This window comes from Corvus cornix, chromosome 19 (genome assembly GCF_000738735.6).
Source record: "Corvus cornix cornix isolate S_Up_H32 chromosome 19, ASM73873v5, whole genome shotgun sequence".
NCBI lineage: Eukaryota > Metazoa > Chordata > Aves > Passeriformes > Corvidae > Corvus > Corvus cornix.
The window spans coordinates 473920-498110 of NC_046348.1; the positions used below are offsets into that span (position 1 = coordinate 473920).

General features: G+C 52.8%; 1 protein-coding gene across 1 annotated transcript in view; it reads right to left on the reverse strand.

Annotated features, from left to right (window-relative positions):
- RNF43 (ring finger protein 43) overlaps window positions 1-24191 on the reverse strand; it is a 60925-nt gene that overhangs the window by 14358 nt on the left and 22376 nt on the right. The window contains 2 exon segments of the mRNA XM_039562972.1: window positions 355-429; window positions 4730-4852. Of these exon segments, the coding sequence (XP_039418906.1) occupies window positions 355-429; window positions 4730-4852 (198 nt within the window).

Genomic DNA, 24191 nt, shown 5'->3' on the forward strand with positions numbered 1-24191 from the left:
CCTGCACCAACAGCAAAGAAGGGTGCTGTGACTTTGGCTTGAAAACTTGAGAAATCACCCTTCCCGACGTACACTGGGCTGTCTGGACTAGATGGGATGGGGAAATCTGTAACTTCCCAAGAGGAAGCATCCAGCTCCTGGCAGAAAAGCTCGATTGACCATACAATGTCTTCCAAGAGCATGGATGTGCCACGCAGAGTGTCTGTGTGTGGGGTAAGAGCCAACATCCAACATTAGCAGCATCCTCCCGGGACCTCCCGCTGGTGGCTGGGGGTCCTGGCCTGAGCACATTTTGGGATGGGACAAGAGCACTGTGTTTCACTGTGTAACTGAGGGTATCCCTGGGGTCTGTACCTGATCAGCAGCACTTTCATCGTCGGTGATATCGAAAAGGATCGCACGGGCTCCACGCTCCCCCGCCAGCTTCGCCTGTCCAAAACAACAGAAGCTTCAGTGGACGTTTTGTACTGTAACCTGTGTCCACACCTGCCGTTGGGTCTGCGTCTCTTCCCAGGAGAAAGAAGCACCTGCTTGGACTGAGGAAACCGTTCCCACCTTGGCTCCTGAGCTTGTGTTGGGCTGCAGTGCCTGCTCTTGCCAGAGCCCTGCGGCTCACGGATGGTTTCTGCCAAAAGCTATGGAGGTGAACTAGTTGGTGACCTTGCAATCACAGCAACACACAGACCTAACCATTCCCCAGCTGTCCGTGGGCCAGGTGCTCCTGTGCTTCAGAGCTGGATTTGCTGGGGAGGGACGTGCAGCCCCGTTAGCCCTGCTGACCTCCACGGACAGCAGAGATGTGCACAGGTCGTTGCCTGTCACCTGGCAGCAGCAGGGCTGTCACAGGGCCTGACTCCCACCTGCAGCTCTCCCTGGTTGCCCCTGCTCATCGGGGAGAAGCTCAGGTGGAGCCAGAGCTGCAGGGCTGCTCTAGGGTCAGCAGTGCCATGGCTCTCCCAGCGGGGAGGGACAGCTCAGAGACCCACCCAGCCGAGCACACATGCCACCCTGGTGAGGTAAGGCAGCCAGGACCTCGGGGTCACCCACCTCCTCCCAGGCAGCCTCTGGAGCCCTCGGGCAGACGGAACGTGAGCAGAACGCTGGGCTGAGCCGCGGTGGCTCAGGCGGAGCCCTTTGATCTGCACGTCCAGAGCAAACAGAGCTGCACTGCCAAAGCCGGCTCGGGGGCCACAGGGCACTGCCACCCTTCCCAGGTGCGCTATCAAACACAGGGAGCCAGGTGAGCCCAGGGATGGGGCATTCCCGGCACGGCAGAGCTCCATCCCTCACTCCTGGGCCACCTCGGCGAGGGCCGGTGGGGGCCAGGGACAGCATTGGGAATGGAGGTGCAGATGGTTGGGAACAGGTAGATGTGGAGGGTCTGAGTTGCTGATAGGATTTGACACTCATTGGAAACCCGGAAGAGTGGGATCAAGGCTCAGGACAGGGATCAGAGAGGGTCCTGCCTGGGATCGAAGGAACCTCAGTGTTTGCTACCACTGAAGAGGACTTTCAGGGAGTGAATTCCACCTGTCAGTCAGGCTTTGATGAACAACAAACAGCTCTGCAAAGATTTTATCCTGCTAAAGACACTGACTATGAGGCAATGAACTGCTGAGACTGCAGAATTGACTTTTCCCAGCATCTTTCTGACTCCTGTTGCAAAGGACACAACTTCTGGTGACCAGGGACAGGGCCCAGGGAGCGGCTGGAGCTGTGTCAGGGAGGGTCAGGCTGGAGATCAGGGAAAGGTTCTTCCCCCAGAGGGTGCTGGGCACTGCCCAGGCTCCCCAGGGAATGGGCACGGCCCCGAGGCTGCCAGAGCTCCAGGAGCGTTGGGACAGCGCTGCCAGGGATGCCCAGGGTGGGGTTGTTGGGGTGTCTGTGCAGGGCCAGGGGCTGCGCTGGGTGATCCCTGGGGGTCCCTTCCAGCTCAGGATATTCCATCATTCTGTTCAAGCCTTTCACAACCTGCTTGCTGCAATACTTTTCTCAGTGCTTGCTGTCTTTGTGCTGTACCTCTCCAGCCACATGGCACAGCCGAGCTTCCTCTTTGAGGACTGAAACACTTCTGGTGCAAATATGTATTTACAGGATGATTTTGGAGATCTCAGCAGTCTCAGCAGTCTGTCAGACCTGCAATCACTGGTTCTCTCAGAAATAAAAAAAAGCCACTCCCAAAAATTTACAAATGATGATCAGAAAGAAAAGTAAATCACTTTGAATTGATTCCAGAGGCCCTTCCCAAGCCTTCCTCTCCTCCAATGCCTTCCCTGATGATTTTAGCTTTGGATGCTGAAGCAGTGATAGAATTTAGGAAGCAGGGAAGTGCCTCAGGTGGCTGGTGGAGTTCTCCTTGTGTGGGGCTGGCCAGGGCTGTCCATGTTCAGGGCTTGGCTGGGTGACAGCTGAAGCAGAGGTTGTGATAACACTCTGCACATGGCTATTTTTATCACCATTGATACAGCCCTGCAATTCCACATGCAAAGCTCTGCCCCAAGAAGCACTTGGCAGGAAAACAAGGCTCCTGCTCCAGCCAGCATGAGCCACATCCCACAGCTACACCCCTGCTCCAGAGGAGGAGTGTGGTCCTGGGATTTTGAGGGGGAGACCTTGGCATCCCTGCCCATGACAGGGGCTTAGAGTGAGATGATCTTTGTAGTCCCTTCCAGTCCCAACCATTCTGTGATTCTCTGATCTGTACGATGTTGGAGGGAAGGAGCTTGACAGAGGCTTCAGGAGGATGGAGAAGCAGACAGGCAGGAATTCCAGGGGGTGGGAGATCCATGATACAAGGACGGGCCCAGGGATGTGGCCAGCTTAAGGAGCATCTGCTGGATTTCATGGCTAAACTACTCCTATTTGTGGGAGATCCCTTGGTGAGATTTTAGAGCAGGAACACCTGCAGGATGGCAACTGGTGTCACGTGCAGCTGGATGTCAAAATCCAGCGCTGGATTTGGCTCTGGTAACAGAGTAGTGATGACTGATGGCCAGTGAACTGTCAGTCTATCAGGTGAACCGAGGGGTTTGTTTGCTTTGGGGGGCTCAGGGGTCCTGGAGAAGGGATCAAGTGGATGAGCAGAGTGCAGCAATGCACTGTGTCTTGTCTCCCTGTGCCAACCTTCCTCAGCTGCTCCTTGGACTCGGTAACACACTGGTACTTCCAGTGCTGTGATCAGAGTCTCGGTCCACCCCCTGCCATGGGCAGGGACACCTTCCACTAGACCAGGTTGCTACAAGCCCTATCCAACACGGCCTAAGTTTTAAAACCTTTTAAGGTTCTGAGATGGAAGATGGGCCTGTGCAGCTGCTCCATCCTCCTGTTCACGATCCTCCACAGCAGCTGCACTGACCAAACAGCCACTGCTGCCCTGCCCCAACATCCCGGGGCATCCTGGCACCACTGTCATGTGCTGGTCATGTCTGGATGGACATGGGACAGCTGGGGGCACCTGCCCAGCCCTTTTCCTTGTGTCTGTCACAAGCTGCCCAGGTGGGCCCAGGCCATTTTCCAGGTGTGGGGGAACTGACAGCAGGTTGACAGCTCCATCACACTGGCTCGTGCCAACAGCTGGCACCAGCTCCAGAGCAGCAGCAACCCGAATTTGGGCTGGGCAACCCAGGAAGGGATAGGTACTGCTGCCTGGCTGCCCATGCAGCCAGGGGGAACCAGCCCTGGGATGGGAAATCCATCATGGCATCACGTCCCTTTCCTTGCTTTTGATGCCACAGCCTCTGTGAAAAAACCCTGCGGTGAAGGAGCAAGTGCTCAGTCCAAGTTCTGCATGCCCTCTTCAGCTGAGCTGCAGGGAACATGGAAAAGGACCCTATCCCCATCCCTACCACATCACCACCAGCAGGAAGAAGGCAACAGGGTGGAATCACCTGAAGGCAATCTACGTAAAGCCAGGAAGCGCTGAACAAGGGGGTTTTCACCCTTGCAAACACTTGTGAAAAATAGCCCAACATTTGGTACGGAGACAATCAAGAGAAAAAGCCAATGCTGTCCTTATCCACACAACTTAATCAGAGTCACAAAGATTTTAAGGCTTAAAATGGCCCTCGTTCCTACCTGACTTCTTTATTACCAGAGAATTGGACCAGTGACCTCAGCTTTTGGCACAGGAACTGCACACTGAGGTGCCTGATCCAAAGACCTCTGAGATCTCCCAGGGCCCAAACTGTTAACAAGTCATGACCCACCACAAGTTCAGCTGGTCTGCATTTATCTCATTGCTCAGCACTGACTCTTCTCGAGCCTCATCCAGTGAAGTATTACAGCATTATTTTTGGAAACAGAGCCACAGAAGATGTTTTCTGTGTCCATGTTTTCCCACAGGCCAGAGAACACAGACAAACACAAATCCCCTCACAGGCCAGGGAGCAACGTGAGGCTGTACAACAGGAGGGGCATGAGGCTGCTGCACAGCAAAGAGTGCTGGATGCTGGGGTAAGGTCTGAGCATCCCAGAGCTGCCAGGTTAGGGGGAACTCCACACCTTTCACAAAGTCAGGCAGTCCAAAAGGTGGAGGGATGGGTGTTTGGGATGGCTGGCACAGCATCTCTCCCAAAGGACCGCTTCTGCCAAGGACCCTGCTCTGTCCTTGTCCTTTTCTCCACTTCCCAACAGCTCTTTCTTACCTAGCTGCCTTCTCCTGCCCTTTTCTTTGCTGCACCACAGGTTTCACTTCCCAGGCTGACGCCATTTCTGGCGTTTTTGCACTCACCTTGTTAGCCAGGGATAGGCAGGGGTTGGGATCCCGATCCGGCTGTTCCAGCTTGACGATGGTGATGAATCCCGATTCCGTGTGTTCATCCTCGCTGGTGTTGCACAGGGATAGCGGGTGGGACTGCAGGACAAACGCAAGGGAAACTCAGATCCTGGGGCTCAGCACTGTGAAGGGGAGCTCAAGCCCACCCTGCAGACCCTCTGGACCTGCCCAGAGGTGCAGGACCCCCTGTGGCTGGGCATCACCACAACACTGCTACATCCCATGGCCCTGCCCGAGCCAGTGGGGCTTTGAACACCACAAAAAACCAGTCACTGCCCAAGGTGGGTGTCACCCCAGCCACTCGGACCACCACAGTCCCCCAGAGCCTGGCTGGACTCCGTGGAGCTGGAGACCACAGTTCTAAGGCCTCCAGCTGCGCCCCACTGACCCCCTGGCACTGGGCTTCCCAGGAAGGTGGCTGGCAGACATTCCCCCTCAATCCCAGGGTTATACCTGTTAGAAAAGTGCCAGGAATGCTGCTGGCAGTGACAGGGGGGATTTTTGCTGCGTGTGCAGTGATACAACCCAGCACCAATCCCATATCCACAAGCACCCAGCACTGCACAGTGGGGAGGCACCACAAAGCCACAGAGCTGCTTTTGGTAGCACCAAGTCTTGGGCATCAAAACAAGAACAGGTCTAACAAAACCATGAAAGTGAGCTAAAATCATCAAATCCTAAAATCACAGCACGGACACCAACTAGTTCTCATGTCTCATGCAAATATCTGTGGCTGTGAGTTTGTATCCAACTCCTGATCAGGTCTGGAACTGCTTAAAACAAAAGTAAAAGCAAAGGATTTCAGTGAAATTTGAAATATTTTAAAATGAAAGTTCATATCCTTTTATCAAAACACTGGTCTAGTGGAAGGTGTCCCTGCCCACAGCAGTGGGGAGAAGTGGATGATTTTTAAGGTCCCTTCCAACCCAAACCGTTCTGGGATGCTGTAATTTAGACTTCAGACTTCAGGACACCAGAAAGAGTACAGCATTACCAAGCCAAGCACCACAAACTCTCGGAATCCAGGTTTTCAGGGAAGCAATCACATCTGTTATGGCTTGGAGCAGTCAGGGAAGCTCCCAATTAACCCCCTGCTCCCTTGGAGCACTGACGGGCGCTGCCTCAACCAACACCGACACAGTATCCAAGGGCCCGTGATCCTGCTGGATTCACCTGGAATGGCATCACTGTGCTCTGCTCGCCTGGCTGGCAGCTGTGGTTAATATGTGATCGTGGCTTGGGGTTAATATGGGATTGTCACAGGAAATGCAAAGAGTGTGTCTCGGGATAGCTCCAACAGCTCAGGAGGAGCCGTCCCAAGCCTTCCCTGGGCTGCTCCCAGAGCCTGGGGGAGCTGGGAAGGACCTCATCTTGGAGCTGTGTCCGACCCTGGCTGTGACACTCATGGGGCAGTGACAGCCCTGCGTGCTGAGCTCGGAGCAGCCTCTCTGTGACCAGGATTGCTGGGCCTGATCCCAGCATTAGGGTGGGCAGGCCCTGGCACAGGGTGCCCAGAGCAGCTGGGGCTGCCTCTGGATCCCTGGCAGTGGCCAAGGCCAGGCTGGACATTGGGGCTGGGAGCAGCCTGGGACAGTGGGAGGTGTCCCTGCCATGGCAGGGGGCTGGAACAGGATGAGCTTTGAGGTCCATTCCAACCCAGACCATTCCATGATTCCATGATTAATGATGAACACTGGGAAAACGAGCAATGAGCCAAATGGGCTTCTGCAGCTCCAAATGTGCATGGGGAGCATATGGAAAATACTGGCAGCTGTTCTGGAGCAAGACCCAGCTGATAAATCTGGAGAAGACCTGCTGAGGAATGCTGCTCCCTGCACCTGAGGCCCTTCCCACGTGGGCAGCTGTCCATGGAGCTGTGGCAGAGCAGTGGCTCCTCGTTGTTCTGTGCTGGGTCCCTCACAGACACGGATCAGGCTGGAGGCTGAGCCTGGGAGCTTTCTCAACACCCTGCAATGCCCAGGGGCAGCTCGGGGGGATTCCTGGGGCAGGGACACAGGCACCATCCACCATGACCACACACTCCACTTGTCTTTGCTCCAGAGACCTCTTCCCTCGGCTCCTCCCAGCTCCTTCTCCTGTTTGTTGCTATACAGGCAACTCCTCCAGCAGCAGCACAGCAGCAAGATGTGGCTCTTATTTTCTACATCCTACAACAGCATTTCTTGGCATTTCCACTGCCCTGTCCCTGTGAGGGATCCTGGCTGTACACTGTGTTCACAGGACAAGAGCAGACTCAAAAAATAATGTAAGGACGATGCAGAAAAACAAGTACCATCCCCCTCTCTGCTGGGCTGAGCACCTCTGCAGCACCCGCAGCCCCGGGGCCACAGCTCCTTACAGACCCTTATCTGATCCAGGAGACAACAAAATCCCATTGCTGGAGAGAGGGGGTGTGTTCACATCCAAAACCAGAGAGGTTTCATACGTGCTGCCTAAATCCCACCACTCCCCACTCCCAGGAGCTCCCAGTCAACAGAGGGACCTCTGTGGTTGTTATGCTGGACCCCCAGTGCCGTTCCAGCTGGGGTTCCCTGGTGGAAGTCACACTGCTGCTCTGCCAGATCCTTTTCCCAGGATGATCCCTGTGCTCCTGGGATCCCAGTGGTGGGCTGGGATCGGCTGGCAGGGTTTGGACCCACTCTTGAGTGATTCAGCCCTACAGCTCTGTCCACACCCTGGCCCTGGTAAGACACTGTCAACCTGTGAGCCCTGGCTTTGTCACTCCATCTGTCTCTGTCACCACATCCCTCCTGTCACACCTTCAAAGAGGACGCAGAGCAGCTCCTCCTCATCCCTATCTTCTTGCTATCACCTTTTTGGTTTCCTGTTTCCTTACCCTATGTATTCTCTTTATTTGTTACCTTTTCTGTCCACAGTGCCACTCCTACAATACTGAATTTCACTTTTTTAACTCCTGCTTGCCATCTTTCCCATTTTGTTCCCACTAGACCCACTACCTTCACACCAACTTGTCCCTCCCAGCAGCACTCACAGGCTGCACTGACCAGCAGAAACACAGGGAAAGGTCCTGGGGAATCAGGCCTGGAGAGGTGCCCAATTCCCACTTGGGAGCTTCATGTATAAAACAAGAGGAAAAAAAGGTGACCCTGAGAGGTCATCTAGTCCACTTTGCTACCTGAAGACAGGATCAGCCAGACCTAAAACATTCCTCAGAGACACTTGCTCAACCTGTTTTCAAGACCTCCAAAAAGGGGAACTCCTCACCCACTCCAGGGCTCCCTTCTCCTCCACACCAGAAGTGTATTCCAGTGCCTCACTGGAGTTGCTTTTGTTACAGCCTGAGCCTATTAATTCTCACTGAATCAACCATGCCTATGGAAAAGAGATTATTTGTGCTCTTTTTTTTCTCCCTAAGGATCCTTTAAACATTTCTGTTCCCCTTTCTGTTCACCAAGGAGTCCTGAGGGACAAGGGCTGAAAAAGGACTCGGAGGAAGTCCTCGGTTTTCTCTGTAAGCACTTCCCACACTTTCTTCATGGGGGATGAATCAAAATTTGATCTGATCTGAAGTGGCAGGAGAAATGTTATAACCAACCCGTAAGACTGGCATGGGAAAGACAGGAAGAGAACAGGACAGGAGAGTGTTCACCAAAGGGCTTGAGAAAAATCCTGGACTAAACTCTTCACTACACTGACCACAATCCCAGAAAAACTGCAGACAGCAAATACCAAAATGCATTTGAAGAAGTTGAGAGTGATGCAGGGAACGGCAGATTGACAACCCTGACTTCCCTGCCAAAAAGAAAAGCCAGGCTAAACCAAACAGGCTAATGAAGAGAAGGGAAGAACTAACAGAGTTTTGGAAAAGTAAAGGGATGGTTCACAGAGCCACAGGGTTCCTCAAAACAGTCAGTGAGTGTGGGACTGAAGGCAGTTCCATGAGTGCCAGACTCTGGTGTCTCCTCTCCTGTTCTCTTGTAAGGTCAAGGCTACGGAAGACGATGGAATATTGTGCACTACTGCCAAGGGAGAGGGACTTTGGACAAGGCCTGGAGCAACAGGAAAAGGGGGAATGGCTTCCCAGTGCCAGAGGGCAGGACTGGATGGGATATTGGGAAGGAATTGCTCCCTGTGAGGGTGGGCAGGCCCTGGCACAGGGTGCCCAGAGCAGCTGGGGCTGCCCCTGGATCCCTGGCAGTGCCCAAGGCCAGGCTGGACATTGGGGCTGGGAGCAGCCTGGGACAGTGGGAGGTGTCCCTGCCCATGGCAGGGGTGGCACTGGATGGGCTTTAGGGTAATTTCCAATCCAAACCATTCCATGGTTCTACAATCTTCAGAACTAAAATGAGAAAAAAGCAGGGCAGCCTTTACAGTGAACTCACCAGGACAGTCCCAAGGCAAACTGTTGTCCAAATATTCACAAACCACATGGAAAATGAGGGATGGTGAAATGAATGAGTTCTTCAATAACACATAAAAATCCAAGTCCGTAAATATTAAAACTGTCTAGCAAAGGATCTCATGATACTGAGTGATGGAGTGATACAAGATGTTAAAAAATGAAAAAATATATCCAGGTATTTTCCACAAGGATGAGCTCTAGGTGAGCTGTTAATGAAGAGGAAAGAGCTTGGAGTCACTGTGGGGAGTTTTATGGAAACCGTTGTTGAATCACCCAAAGCAGTCAAAAAGCAAACAGGCATTACTGTAAAAAACAAATGAAAAATGAAAATCTACTAGATAAAGCTGCAGTGTGTCAACATCTTGGCTATTACAAGGAGTCCTTCTCACTCCATCTTAAACTGAGATTTCTGTACAAGTGATTAAGTGAACAAGAATTCTTCCGCTTAGTACAGGTGGGATATGTGAAAGATACAGAAACTCACTAAAAATATGGAGAATTCATGGATCAAAACACCAGGAAGAGCTGTTAAATGCAAAACCTGGCTGTGGGCATAGCCTGCTGTGCTCGGGGGGCTGCAGAGGAGCATCCGTTGGGATTTGACTTTTCTCAACACATTTTGGGGCTGCAGGGGAACAGCACACACGGGGTTCTGCACTCCCCAGGCAGCACCACGGGCTGCACACTCACCTCCCACTAGACTTTTGCCATGAATATTTCATCTAGGAACCAAAATCCAGAAAAAAAGCTGGGATTCGTGGTCAGTGCCAGAGAGCCAGGAGAGCATCTGCCCCCAGAACATCAGCAGAGCCAGCTGCTGCCTTATCTGTGGGACAGTGCTGTGACTTCTGGCTGTGTCCCAGCACCAGCCTCCTTCCCCTCCTCTCACCAGTATTCCAGCAGGTGGAATCCCATGCAAGTCTTTGAGGGAATGCTCACCCATGCAGCGCCAGAAGGGTACAAGGGTTTTGTCCAGGACAGCAAGGCCTCCCCTGCCACAGCTCATGCCAGGACCATTCTCCATCTCATGCCAGGACCATTCTCCACGTGCCACTGGTGCCACAGCCTTGAGTGGATGAAATGCCTTGTGGAAAAGTTCCTTCAAAGATGAGCTACAGCCGAAGCAGCAGTGAGGGGATGAGCCAGGGGCCCACAGCACCACAGTGGCACCTTTGGGGACACAGAGCATGTCGGACATTGTCGTGCCACATCCGTGTGTCCATGGGAGGCACCCACTGCCCACTGCCCTGCTGGCTTCACCCAGCTGTGTCATGTCACTGTCACCCAGCACGAGCTCCTGAGGCAGGACATGGCTATTCCTGTACTTGTGGATATGTCTGGCTCAAGACACCTCTTCCCTGCAGCAATTCCATCAGTGAGCCTCTGAACTAAGTAAGGTTTATATTCCTTTGTAGGCTTCAAAAGGCAAGTGAAGGTGGTCTCCTACCACTCTCTCCATCTTCGCTGCCAACACTAACCTGGCTGCAATAATTACTGGGAAAGATCCTCTGCTGGGTCTATGAGGAGATGGAAACAGGGCACCCGAGACAGGATTCCTGTGGGAAGGAGCAGGGCAGATGTCCCAGCTCTAAAAGCCAGATGTGCACCTGCACAGTGCATCTCCCAGAGGTGCCAGAGCATGGGCACTGTCCCAGCTGCTGGCACCAGGGAAACCTCCAAAGATCTTGCATGGCTGGGATGGAACAGGCCATGTGCACTCCTCAGTCACTGAGGAATGCTCCTGACAGCAACACGGCCCTGTTGGGACACCCCAGCCACCAGATCCTCCTCTCCCAGCCTCCCAAAAACTCAGCCTGACAGGAGGTTAGAGCCAGGTGGGGATCGGACTCTTCTCCCAGACAAGTGACAGGACAAGAGGAAACAGCTCCAGGTTGTGCCAAAGAACGTTCAGGTTGGACATCAGTAAGAATTTCTTCATGTCAGGTATAAGAAGCGGCTGCCCAGGGAAGTGGTGGAGTCCCCATCCCTGGAGTGCCCAAGGAATGGCACTCAGTGCTCTCATCTGGGTGACAAGGTGGGGATTGGTCACAGGTTGGACCTGATGGTCTTTGAGGTCTTTTCCAGCCTCAGTGATTCTGTGATCAATGCTGTGTGAACGTCTTTATTCCTGTAAGAAAGGCTCCTCCCAGTTTACCTGAACTCTCCAGCTCTACCAGCTGAACAGAAGCCCCTCTTACCCCAAGACCATTCTACCCTAAGAAAGACAGCAGCAGAAATGACAGGACACTACCACAGGCACAGGAGATGCTGCCAGGAGGCTGAAACACAGCGACAGCAGAGCTGAAAAGTGCTGTGGGACACTGCTAGAAGGACACGGAAGGATGAGAAGGGATTGGGCAGGGAGATTAAGTGAATTTTAGCCATGAAGAAGATGGACATGGCTGGTTGGAAAAGGAAAAGAACATCAAAGTGTTTCAAGAGGCCCAAGGAGAAATTGTCACTTCCATGACTCCTGGGCATGAAGCTCAGCCATCAGGATATGGGGCTTTTTTAATTTACCTGCATAAAGTTTCAAGAGCTGTTATAACAGCAAACACACCTTACCACATGTGAGTCACAGAGGAACACGTTCACTGATAACAAATGCATTATTCTTAGAGAGACTCAGGTCCTACCTCAACGTGCAAACAGCTCAGACAACCATCCGAGTCCCCTGAAGGAGTGGCCAGAGGTGGCAGACGAGACAAAGGACCTACAAGGTGCCAGTGCAATACTCCCGTGCTTGTGCCCTCACTTGTGCTCACGAGCTTCACCACCTTTGGCCTGAGTCAAGGGTCAGCAGGGCGTGCGGGTTTGATAGAACAAATCAGTCCCTAATCAAGAAATGACTGTGTTTCCTTCTCCTTTTCATTACCAAGCTGGTGAGCAACAAAGAGCAGTGCTGAACCCAAGAGGGATGTTTATTTGATTATCACACGTGCAGGATTAGATGGTTTAGGTGAAGTCTGGATCTTTTCTGTCGCTCTCTGCAACTCCCTGAAAGGACTTCAGAGCCAGGTGGGGGTCGGGCTCTGCTGCCAGGGAACAGGGACAGGAGGAGAGGGAACAGCCTCAGGCTGGGCCAGGGGAGGCTCAGGGTGGGCAGCAGCAGGAATTTCCCCATGGAAAGGGTGCTCAGGCCTTGGCAGGGGCTGCCCAAGGGAGGTTTGGAGTCCCTATGCCTGGAGGTGCCCAAGGAAGGGCTGGAGGTGGCACTCAGAGCTCTGGGCTGGGGACAGGGTGGGGATTGGGCACAGGGTGGACTCGATGGTCTGGGAGGACTTTTCCAACCTAAATGATTCCTGTGGGGTTGGAGAAAATTCTCAAACACCCCTCACTGACAGCTCTGCTGAAGTTTGCTCTCCTGTGGACAGAGAGGTCCCACATGAGGGAAGCAGGTGTCACTTCTGTTGGCCCAGTCACCACGAGGATTGCATGGACCAGCAAGGAAATCTCTGGCAAAGCTCCATAACAATTTCTGGGTAAACTGTCTCTGTCTGGTCCACACATCCATGTTGGAGTATCAAAGGCAAAGGGAGGTTCTCTGGTCAGCCCTGACTCACAGCACTAAATGAAAGTAAAGGCAAGCTGGCCCAAGTCACGGGAGGACAGCTCATGCTCCTCTGCCTCCAAGCACTCTGCAGACGGTCTGGATCCCAAATCCCATGGAGAGCATCCAACCCATGCTGACCTGCTCACCTCGCACACCTCGGAGGGCCCAGCCTGTCCCCACCCCGGAGCCATCTCCATACTTGAAGACCCTCTCTCACCCGACCCTCTGTACGGTGCCGGCAGTGGCTGGGAGGTTAAAGCTGTCACACAGAACTCACTTGTCCCTCTGCAGCCCTCGAAGCAGTGGCAAAGCCCAAGCTGTGCTGGCAGCTCTCTCACCTCTCCAAGCACAAAGGTCCCTTGGGACCAGCTCAAGGGTGGCACAGACACATGAGGACTCCCACAACTGGTCCGTGAAACACCTGAGGCAGCTCTGACCCTGAAAGCAGCTCTGCACTGATGGGCCACATACAGAGACTCACCCGAGCCCAGATCACTTTACTGCAGGCACTGGGTACTTCTCCTCAACCATCAGCTTTTTACAATGGGTTTCAAAGTTAAAACCTTGACAACTGATGCCAGAAAGGGCATTCTTGATCCTCTAGAAAAGAGAAGCAGATCTAGAAGAGCAAACACCGACAAGGAAATTGCTTTCGGGTCAAATTAAGCAACAACTTCTTCTGAACATCACACATCTCTTCCTGGAAAGAGACCAAAGGGCTCTCCAGAGGCTGATGTGGGCTGGGGAATTCTCTAAAACTCTCCTGAAGATGAAGCTCAGCAGCATTGTTGCCTGGAGATGTCAGGACCCTGGCATGGCCCTGAACCACCACTGTGGCCACTTCTGGAGAAACCAGCAACGGTCCAGGGAAGCTTTACCTGTTCACGAGCGGAATGTTTGCTAGGATTGCACATGGAGCTGTTCTCACCAGGGAACAGCTGCAGGCAGGAGATGGGCTTGGAACAGAGGAATCACCCCAGGGAAAAGCTGCAGGCAGGAGATGGGTTTGGGGTGGAGGAATCACCCCAGGGAAAAGCTGCCGGCAGGAGATGGGCTTGGAACAGAGGAATCACCCCAGGGAAAAGCTGCCGGCAGGAGATGGGTTTGGAACGGAGGAATCACCCCAGGGAAAAGCTGCCGGCAGGAGATGGGTTTGGGGTGGAGGAGTCACCCCAGGGAAAAGCTGCAGGCAGGAGATGGGCTTGGAACAGAGGAATCACCCCAGGGAAAAGCTGCCGGCAGGAGATGGGTTTGGGGTGGAGGAATCACCCCAGGGAAACGCTGCCGGCAGGAGATGGGTTTGGGGTGGAGGAGTCACCCCAGGGAAAAGCTGCCGGCAGGAGATGGGTTTGGAACAGAGGAATCACCCCAGGGAAACGCTGCCGGCAGGAGATGGGTTTGGGGTGGAGGAATCACCCCAGGGAAACGCTGCCGGCAGGAGATGGGTTTGGGGTGGAGGAGCCAGCCCTGCTGAACCTTCCCGGCTGGCGCCGGGGGGAGCGCTGCCTGATCCCTTCCCCCTCCATCTCCCTGGGCTGCACCGCCGAGCCAGGTGCAGAACAAAAGGAAAGTAATGATTTAGTTGTTGCTGCAGCGCCGAGGGTTTGAAGGTCAGGCGCTCGGCACAGCGCTCGCTGCACGGCCAGGCCGCGCCTGCAGCCCCGCAGCCAGAGCTGCTCCGCGGGGCCGGCGCTGCGCGGCCCCGGCTCCTGCGCGGGCACATGAAAGGCTTCTCGCTAATGTAATAACTGACGGCCTCTTCAGTGCCGTTTGAACTGTTTACAGACCGAGTTAACGATTACAGGCAATGTGTACCTTGGCTGCTGCCCAAAATTCTTACCCGCCCGTCAGATATTATCAAAGAGCCCTTCGCTGCTGGCCTGGAGTCCTTCCAAAGCACAGCGCCGAAATGCCGGCGTAGAGGAGGGGCCTTGGGCGCTCCGTGGTGAAACCCAAGCTAGAAAGTCACAGATCTGCTCTGGAGAGGTGTCCTGGGATCCGGGTGCCAAGTCACGTAGAGACACAGGAAGGCCCGAGGGCTCCCTGAAGCCCCCCGTGCCCAGGGCGCACACGGGTGGGCTCTTCCCCGCAGCACATCAGCCACGGCTTTGCTGTGCTGCCTTCCAGGCTTTCGGAGAAGACGCCGCACAACCCACGAGCTCTGGCTGTCCAGGTTTCCCTCCCTGCAGGAGGTCACTGCCATCCATACCTGGTTCTTTACACACAGCCCGGGCGGTTGCGTTAATGCTGGTGGTTACACTGCTTAAAGCTCCTCCTGCCAAAAGCATTTTCAATACCCTCATGCCTAAGAGTGAGGACAAGAACAAACCAGGTGGTGGGAGATTAGATAAAATCACTTGCATTGTTATTTGTAGCTGGAGAAATGCAGGTGTAGGTATAAAGTCTGGCTAGATTTGGGCTAGAAAACAAGCCCCAGCTCTTTGGGGCAAATTGCACCAGGTCTGGAAATCCCATTGAAATGAAGGGATGAAATAAAGAACTGGCAAGCTGCTCTAATTACATCTGAGTAACACAGAGCCACATTCAAGCAGCACTGAGGCTGCAGAGCAAACTCTGCTTCCGAGCAGGAAATTCCGCAGCTGCAGAGGAGGGTCCATCCTACCCACGGTCCTGCACCCGCAGCCACCTGGGGAGGCTCGGCGAGAGCAGAAGTTAATCTCTGCACCATGCTCTACCCCTGGAAGGTCCTGTCAGAGGCAACTTCCTAAATACAGCTAGAAAAAAAATTAAGATCTCCGTTTCAGATACAAACATGTCTCATGGCCTGTCAGTCTCCCTCACCACCAAACTTTAGGCTGTAAAATGCTATTTAATGCCGTTCACTAGACCATCTGCAAACTGTGCTATCGTGGCTTCAAGGTACCACCAAACCATCGTTAAAAACGTGTTACTTCAGTCCATCCCAGAGTTTCAAACTCCCAGCTACACCAGCAGCAGGAACTGATGCATCCCATGCCTACCAGAAGCCTGCACGGTACTGGGTTACCATCATCCCGAAGCTCTTGGTACAAAATCTCAGGTGATAAAAGTATGAAACTTTAATTAAAATTTTGCTCCTGTGTTCCTAAAATGAGCTATTTCATCCTGCACAAAAAAATGCAAACGCATCTCTTTCACAGGCTGACACGAGATGGAGTTTTCAAGGGATGCTTTCCAGAGAAGGGCTGATGCCTTCACTCCATGCCAGCTCTGTCTTGAAATATGTTTTAAGTCAGCAGGTCCTGGGCACAAGGACAAAGATTGAACAGCTAAAGGAATAAATGATTTGCTTTTCAATCTCACTCTGCACCGGCTTCCTGTTGTTATATTGCTCAGACGTAGTTTTCTGTAGTAGGGATGAGCGAGTGGCTGGTGGAGAACACACGAGTCTCTCTTGTTGGACGTTTTTGTATTTCCAGAAGACAAAAATGTAGATGCAAATACATTTGCTGTGATTTGATTCAATGGAACTTGCTGGTACAGTGCAGTACACGACAGAAATTGGTTCCTCCTACGCTTACTTGCTAAGACATGAGTTCAGGCCCTCTGGGATCTGCAATTCCCTGGCTGCTATCGATGACATCACTGACATCTAAGGAGCTGCAGGAATGCCGAGAATGCAGCTCCGGGCTCCTGGGGATGCTGAGCTCATCTGGAGGCACCAAAGATGGGGTGCCTGGGTCGCACTCCTGCCTCCCTTCCAACCTACACTCACTGCTCTTCTTGAGGCCACACGACACAGGCACACGCAGCTGCACCAGCTTAAACAGCAAAAGTGAAACTGCTTGAAAATTTCTTTCACTGATGTCTTCAGACGCTGAGCAGAAACGAGAATTTCAGCACAGACACAAGGGGTCAGACCCAAAACTGACATAACCCTGTGACCTGGGCAGGAACTGATGCCCAGGAAGTTCCACTTGAATATGAAGCAGAACTTCTTCCCTGGGCTGCCCAGGGAGGGGCTGGAGATATTCCAGAGCCCTCTGGATACAATCCTGTGCCCTGTGCTCTGGGATGGCCCTGGTGAGCAGGGAGGTGGCACCAGGTGACCCACAGTGGCCCCTTCCAGCCTGCCCCTTCCAGGATTCTGAGAATCTGTGACCTGACTATCACAAGCCATCAGAGACCACTCAAAGAGTGGTTTTCCACTTGGTGTTCCACTTGGGATACCTTCCCAGCATTACTGGAGTTACTGATCTGGGAGACGTGTCCGGAGCCAGCTGGTGAACAGCCTGAAGGATTTCACAAACACACCTTATTCCCTTTTTGCCCATTTATACTTCTTCCACAACATTCCTTGCAATTGATCTCAGCAAAGGATTTCAGAGAAGTCAATAAAATACTTTTTCTTGGATAATTTCACAGGAGACTTCCTGAGTCTCCTGAGTGAACTGTTACCATCTTTGCTGCATCCTAGGGGACTCCAGCCACTGAAGATCACAGAATCCCAGAATAGTTTGGGTTGGAAGGGACCTTGGAGACCATCTCGTTCCAGCCCCTGCCATGGGCAGGGACACCTTCCACTAGACCAGGTTTTGCTCCACGCTGTCACAGATGTTCAAAGAGCTGAGCTGGTACACTGGAAGGAGCTTGAAGCAGGTAAGCATGAAACTCTTCCCTTAGTTTCACCCTGCTGGGAGCCTCTGGAGACTCCAGCATTCATCACCAAAGGGCAAGTCTCCATGTGGAGGTTCTCAGGGACAGGGATGACAGAGGCCTTACCCCAGGACTCAAGAGACTGAGGCCAAAAATGTGGATAAAACTCCATTTTCAGGCATCTCTGCTGCCGTGTGCAGAGCAGCACAGAGCACTGAACGTGCAGGAGGACAAACAGGGCAGGAAGTGAAGAACTTCCCTGCTCAACAGAGTGAGACCAGTGGATGCTCTACCCACTGTCTTCATTCAAGGCCCCCAATAATTGGACCAAACATTCCTATGACTGAGCTCTACGAGCTGTTTTACTCCAAGGAGTGGGAAGGGAGTCACTCACAGCCCATTTGTCTGGGGCAGTGAAAGGAGGTGAGTTGTGACATCACCTCCACTGCAGCATCCAGCCCTCGCTGACCTGTACCTCTGCGAGAGGGGACAGACATCCAAGAGGAGGATGAGTGCTGGGACAACGAGGACATCTGGAGCCACAGTAGTTGAGACTAAAAGAAGTTCAGAAAGGAGAAAGTCCTGCTGGTTACTGGAGGGAGGTGTCCCGCTCTCATCCCTGGCTCCTGCAGAGGAGACGCGATGGACGGAGTCTCCACTGGCACCTGCCAATTCTGCGTTTTTCTGCTTTTTTCTCAACAATGACACTGGCCCCTGCCAGACAAAGACCACTGGGAGAGTCAAGCACTGCCTGGAGCTTCTGCTTTGGCTGCTCAGCACTGAAACTCCACTTTGTTGTGTAAAATGGGCCACGAACACCTTAAGTCCACTCATGCAGAGTCTGGCTCCTGGGCTCCACCGCCTTTTCTCCTGCTTCTGAAGGGTGGAGGTGGTTGTTGCAATCACAGATTCTCCCTCTCTCTCTGCTGCTTTTCATCTTGTGGTGCTCCCGCTCCCAGGTCAGGGTGGCTGAGGGGGGTTTACTACACAGCCATGCTGGAAGCACAGAACAGCTTTCTGGTGTGGTACCTCACCCCCATATGCCATAAAACCTCCATACTCCTGCCCTGATGGCCTTGGGAAAATGGCAGGGGCCCATCTCCCAGGGCAGCAGAGAGCTTGTGGTGCCGGATCCCATGTCCAGAACCATGCCAGGCCCACACAACATGGATTTGCAGCTCTTTGCAGAGAGCCCACTCTGTACAGCTGTGCCTTGCTGGCACCACAGGGAACCTGCTGGTGTCTGCTCACGACTCTGCAAACTGTGCAAGGGACAATCCTTCATTACAGCTCCGTTGATTTCTCCCCTGATCCAATGCAGTTGCTTTTCCCACCAATATTCCCTGAAGTCACACTGAACAATGTGCATTTACACTGCCCAGTACACTGAGCCCTTGGTTCCCTCATGCAGCCGGCATCCCTGTCAGGGGGGAAGGACAAAAAGCCATTGTAGCCAAAACCTTAAGAGCCTGCCCCAATGGTTTCTGTGGTATTCGGAATCAGTGCAGCACTTGAGAACACAGGGATAAATCATTAACAAGTCATTATTGTTCACAGGTATTTTTGGCAGGAAACCACTGAGGTCAACTTGGACAAACTGCTGTGGGGTAGTGGGGGTGGCACTTTTCCTGCAAGAGCATTCAAATCCTCCTCTAATACTAAGAAATGGGCTGGAAGTGACCTTCCTTGCTGAATCTAATCGAGATGGAGAGTGGCACAGCCCCTCCTTGCCGCTCTTCTTGGCCTGAGCTCTCTTCCAGCTCCGTGATCAATCCCTCACGTCCGTTTTCCGACAGCGCTGTTCATCCTGAGCTCCCCTCGCAGCGTGGGCAGCCTGACAGCCCGAACACGGCTCCTCGTGTGCCAATCCCAGAATCTCCTGGCTCCCATCAATCACTTCTGCTACCAGGAGTTGGGGAATTCCCAAATACTGCTGCTTCTCCCAGAGCTCCGAGCAGGGACGGCTGTTTCTCATTCTCTGTAAACCTGCAGAGATGCTGCTTCTGTACGACTGCACCAAATTCCCTCATCCCCAGCCAAGCCCATCGGCTCAGTGGGCAATGGGGCGGATGAATCCATGTGCCATTTGTTCCCAGGGCCATCAGCACTGGCAGCAAACGCTGAGAGCCATCTCCATGGTTAATATCCTGGAGGCTGATCCATCCTCACAGCTTCCAGTGCCGTCAGACACTCCAGCTTCCATGGAAAACTATTAATTCTTGTTGTCATCCAGTTTCCCCCACTGCTATGTAGTTACTGTAAATCAAGTGCCAAAGAACACTTCCAGAACACCATGATGTGGCAATTCCTCCAAATATGGGGATGTGTCGGTTTAGAATTAAGTAACTTGGATACAAAGAGCTTAAAGGCTGAGGTGTGTTGGTCAGTGTGAGCTCCTGCCTGGGGAGATACAACACTAACATGGGGCTCCTTTTAAAGCCCTAAAAAATCTCCCAGAAGATGCCATGGATTCAGCTCAGCTATTCAGGTGGTTTCGTGCCCAGCCAGCTTGGGATGGTTTGGTGGTGATTTTTTTTTTACCTAAGAAAAAGTACTTTCAACTTTGACATTTAAAAGTTGCCTTTCATAAGCACAGAAAAATTTCTTTCCAAACTCACCGGCTTCTGGACACATTCATGGAAGCCAAGAAAACCAGTCAGGTAACCGAGTCCAGCTCCTGAGGCAGCCCACGTTTCCATCTTTCTCTAAAAAATATTGAATCCACAACCGCAGACCCAGGCAGGGACACTTGTACTGCAAAGGGACACAAATGCTGCTTTCCAAAAGCCTGAGGCATAGTCAGATAATTCAAAACAGTTCTTCTGCCCAGCCTGACCTGAGAAGGTTCATGGCAGGGCTGCCATCAAGTAGTTTAGCAGGGATGGGTTTTCCATGGGATGGTAACAATGTTCAAAGACAATCCTTCCGAGTTTGACACGGTCCTACTGGCAGAGGTACAGCCTGAGCTACAATCGACATTCAAGGACCTTAATGCCACGGAGCACCCAACAGGCTTTAAATCCAGCCAGAAAAGGTGCAGGAGTAAAAGTCTTCTCAGCCTATCATGGCACACACAGGGGATGCCCCAACGCTTTCTTTCCAGGGATTATTCCTTTGCTGGCATTTTGTGCAATTGCTTCCACTCCCAGAGATGTACCCAAGAGTTTCACTGGCTCTGGAGTGTCCCCAGAATTCCTCCACCCCATTCCAGCAGGGCTGTGCCACCAGCTGCTGTCCTCTGCTTCCACAATCTCCAAGCTCCATTTCCCTGGTCCTTCAAAACCCCCTTCATAGCCCAGAACTGGGGATGAACATCAAGTTGATTATAAAACAATTTCTTTTGTTGATAGAAAATTCTTTGCAGGGCGTGAACAGCAGGAGAAAGAAAGGACTCCTCTGAACTTCGAGCTGGCTGGAAACCCCCGGAGGGCAAGAATCCGATCCCTCCTTTGAGGAGCACAGGCCTGTCTGTACAGGCTGCGGGAGCAGGAGAGCTCTGTGTGTGCAGCTCCAACAACTCTCGCCAGCCCCTGCCTTGCCTTGCTCAGGACGAGCCTCCAGCTCATGCACGGGAAATGGCTCCACTCCTTCCATTTGCACCCCTGGACAGACCTTGTCCCACTAATCCACTCCTCCAGAGCCAAACCTCCTCCCCATCAGCTCCCTCCCCACCTGCCCATGCACCTTCACCAGGCCCCATCATCCATCCAAACCCAAATCCTTCTCTCCTGCTGCTCAGAACCACCTTGTGCATCCTTCAGAACTGCTCAGGAGGAAGAAATCCTCCACGCAACAACCCCAATCTGGGCAGGAACATCCACCCATCTATTATTTAATATTTACCAATACCCCACCAAATCCCCTGCCCTGGGTGCAGCCATTCTGCAGATGTCATAGCAACACTTTTTAAAAGAAATTCTGAGGATGGACAGGACGTGTTCCTTAGGAGCAAGGAATCTGCTTATCAACACTGAGCTTGAGAAGCCAAGTCCACAGGTTTCATGTTTTCCAGCCTTAGGAAGAAACATCATTCCCTGGGCAGCCAGTCCTGCTCTGGATCACCCCCATCTGCTTCCCAAGAGGACCAAAGTCCTTCAAAGTCCTTTAGATTCAGTAAAATAACAAATACAGACAAAAAAACCCTCCACCAACAATGCAGAATGGTTTGAAATCCCCCTGACGGTCTCTACATCCTGAGTACAGGTAACACCACAGGCCCACCTGCATCTCCTGACTCAGCTGTGCCATCCTGAGCAGCCCAACTGGGGCAGATCCATTCCAGCACCATTTGTGTCCCACATCCAGGAAAATCCACGGGTGTGCTGGTTACCCCTAACTGTGTTTCCTTTCTCCCTCTGCTCCCCCCAGAGAGCTTTCACAGCCTCTCACGCAGTGCTTCCACCACTGATATTTATATAAAACACACAAACAAGGTGCTGCTCCCAGCGCTCAGGGCCAGCATCTGAGCAGGGAGGAGGCAAAGTCAATGGACTTGGGGAAGGGACAAAGGAGGTGAAACTCCCCATTCCTGGACCTCAGCATTGCCATCGAATGTGTGCTGAGCATCTGCAGCTCCCTTTATCCCACAGAATCCCAGGCTGGGCCAGGCTGGAAGGGACCCCAGAGGGTCCCTGGTGCCACCTCCCTGCTCAGGCAGGGCCATCCCAGAGCACAGGGCACAGGATTGTGCCCAGAGGGCTCTGCAATATCCCCGCTGAGGGAGACTCCAGCCCCTCCCTGGGCAGCCTGTTCAGGGCTGGGCCCTGCCCAGGGCAGCAGTTCTGCCTCCTGTGCAGGGCAATTGCTGGGCTCAGGCCCTGCCCGGTGCTCTGGTGCCGCTGCCGGGCCCCGGAGCAGAGCCTGGGCCCTGCCCTGAGCCCTCCCTGCAGATATTTGAGGAGTCTCAGCTGGAGCCTGGAACAGAGAGCTACTACCAAAAGAGCAAAAACATTTTGGGAAGCTTCCCTGGAGCGGTGTGGGGCTGCTACCTGGGATCTCAGTCCCTGAAATCAGAGATCAAGACTCCAGGAAATCCTTGAGAAGGGGGCTCAGGCAGATCCCAGAACACACACTTTCTTTCAAAAGCGAAAGAGTCCCTTGGGTACCTCCTTGGAGGAGTGTGGGGCTGTGACCTGGGATCTCAGCTTCCAAGAGGAGATGTGAAAAGATTGCTGGAGATGCCTGGTGCATTCTGGAAGATGAGGTTTCCATGAAAGAGGAAATGTAATTTCAGATTACTTCCTTGGAGGAGTCTGGAACTGCCACCCAGGATATCCCAATGCCTAAATCAGAGATGAAAAGACTCTGGGAGATGGCACCTGGGATATCAGCTGCCTGGAGGAGATATGAAAAGACTCCAGGAGATGCCTGGGAGGTGTCTCAGGTAGATCCTGGAAGATGCAGATTCCACAAAAAGAGAAAAATCATGTTGGCCAGCTTCCCTCAAGCAGTCTGGGATTTCAGGTCCTGAAATCAAGAGATCAGGACTCCAGGCATGCTACCATCTTGTCATCTTTGAATTACAGTGGTAACATGGTCCTCAACAAGGCTGGGCAAGAATTTCCACAGCTGCTGTCTGGCTGATTCTGGTGGCAGCCCCTGGGTTGGGGCTCTGCTCATCCCACTGTCCTCCAGCCCACCCAACCAGTACAGACAGCTCTGGGGGAGATTTCCCATTCCCAGCCTTTTCTGCCATTCCCATCCTTCCCGGAAGAAGCACCTGTGCTTATCCCAGCTCCCCTGCCACAGTGAAGGATGCCCTGGAATCAGTGCAGCCTCCAGGGTCCTGCTCCAAACCCAGGGTGGGGAGAACGCCGGGATGTCCATCCCCCTCTCCCCACCATTGCACTGCAGCTGAAGAAACTCCTGCTTGATTCCCACCCTCCTGGCTTTGCTCTAAAGGTCACCTGGTCCCTCCAGTGCCACTCACACCCCCGCTGGGCTGGCAGGACACAAGGGGTCCGGCAGGGAATGGAAGGGAAAGTCTGCTCAGGGGAGCTCAGCTAAAGTCTGATTAGGAATGTGATGGGAGCTGAGAAGAAAGTGAAGGGCGTGGAAGAATAGGGAGGAGAAGGATTGTTTTGGAGGAGAATAGGTCCAGAGCTCTGGGCAGTTTCATTAGAGGAATATTAAGTAAATGAGTCAGAGCTTGTGGTGCCTGAGGCTCGGGAAAGCTGCTGCTGGAGTGAAGGATGACGAGGGAAGATGAGGATCGTGGCGTGCTGTCTGCGTGCGAGATCCAACCAGGACACAACAAGAGGAAACTTGTTGCCTGCTCAGACTTTGATGAAGGCTTGCAGAGATCAAGCACTGCAGACGTTCCACCGCTGCCTCCGTCTGTGCCCGGTTCCAGCTGTGCCCGTGCACTCCAGGGAGCCTTTCCCAACACACTGCACGTCCCGAGGCACCGGAGCTCCCGGAGTGCCCCTCTCCAGCAGCACCCCCACACCACGCTGATCCCACACGTCCCAAAAGTCATCCTGCAAGTCAGGTTTTGTGCACTCATAGCTGGTATCTGGGGATAAAATTTGTCTCTTAATTCCTGCACCTAAAAAACTGAATATTGCACTGATAGCCACATGCAAGAATGCTCTGGGTAACGATAATCCCTGCAAGTGTTCCAGGCTGGAAAGGGCTTGGAGCAACCTGTTCTAATGGAAGGTGTCCCTGCCCATGGATGATCTTTAAGGTCCCTCCCAACCCAAACCATTCTGGTTTGATGAATAAACGTATATCATGTCTGTGTACACGTAAATGTACATATGCGTGTGTGTATATGTCTATATGTGTGTATATATATATATACAGATATATATCTGTATATATAAATATACATAAATATTCACCTCTACTGCAAACACAAAATCCAAGCCTGAAGTTAAGAT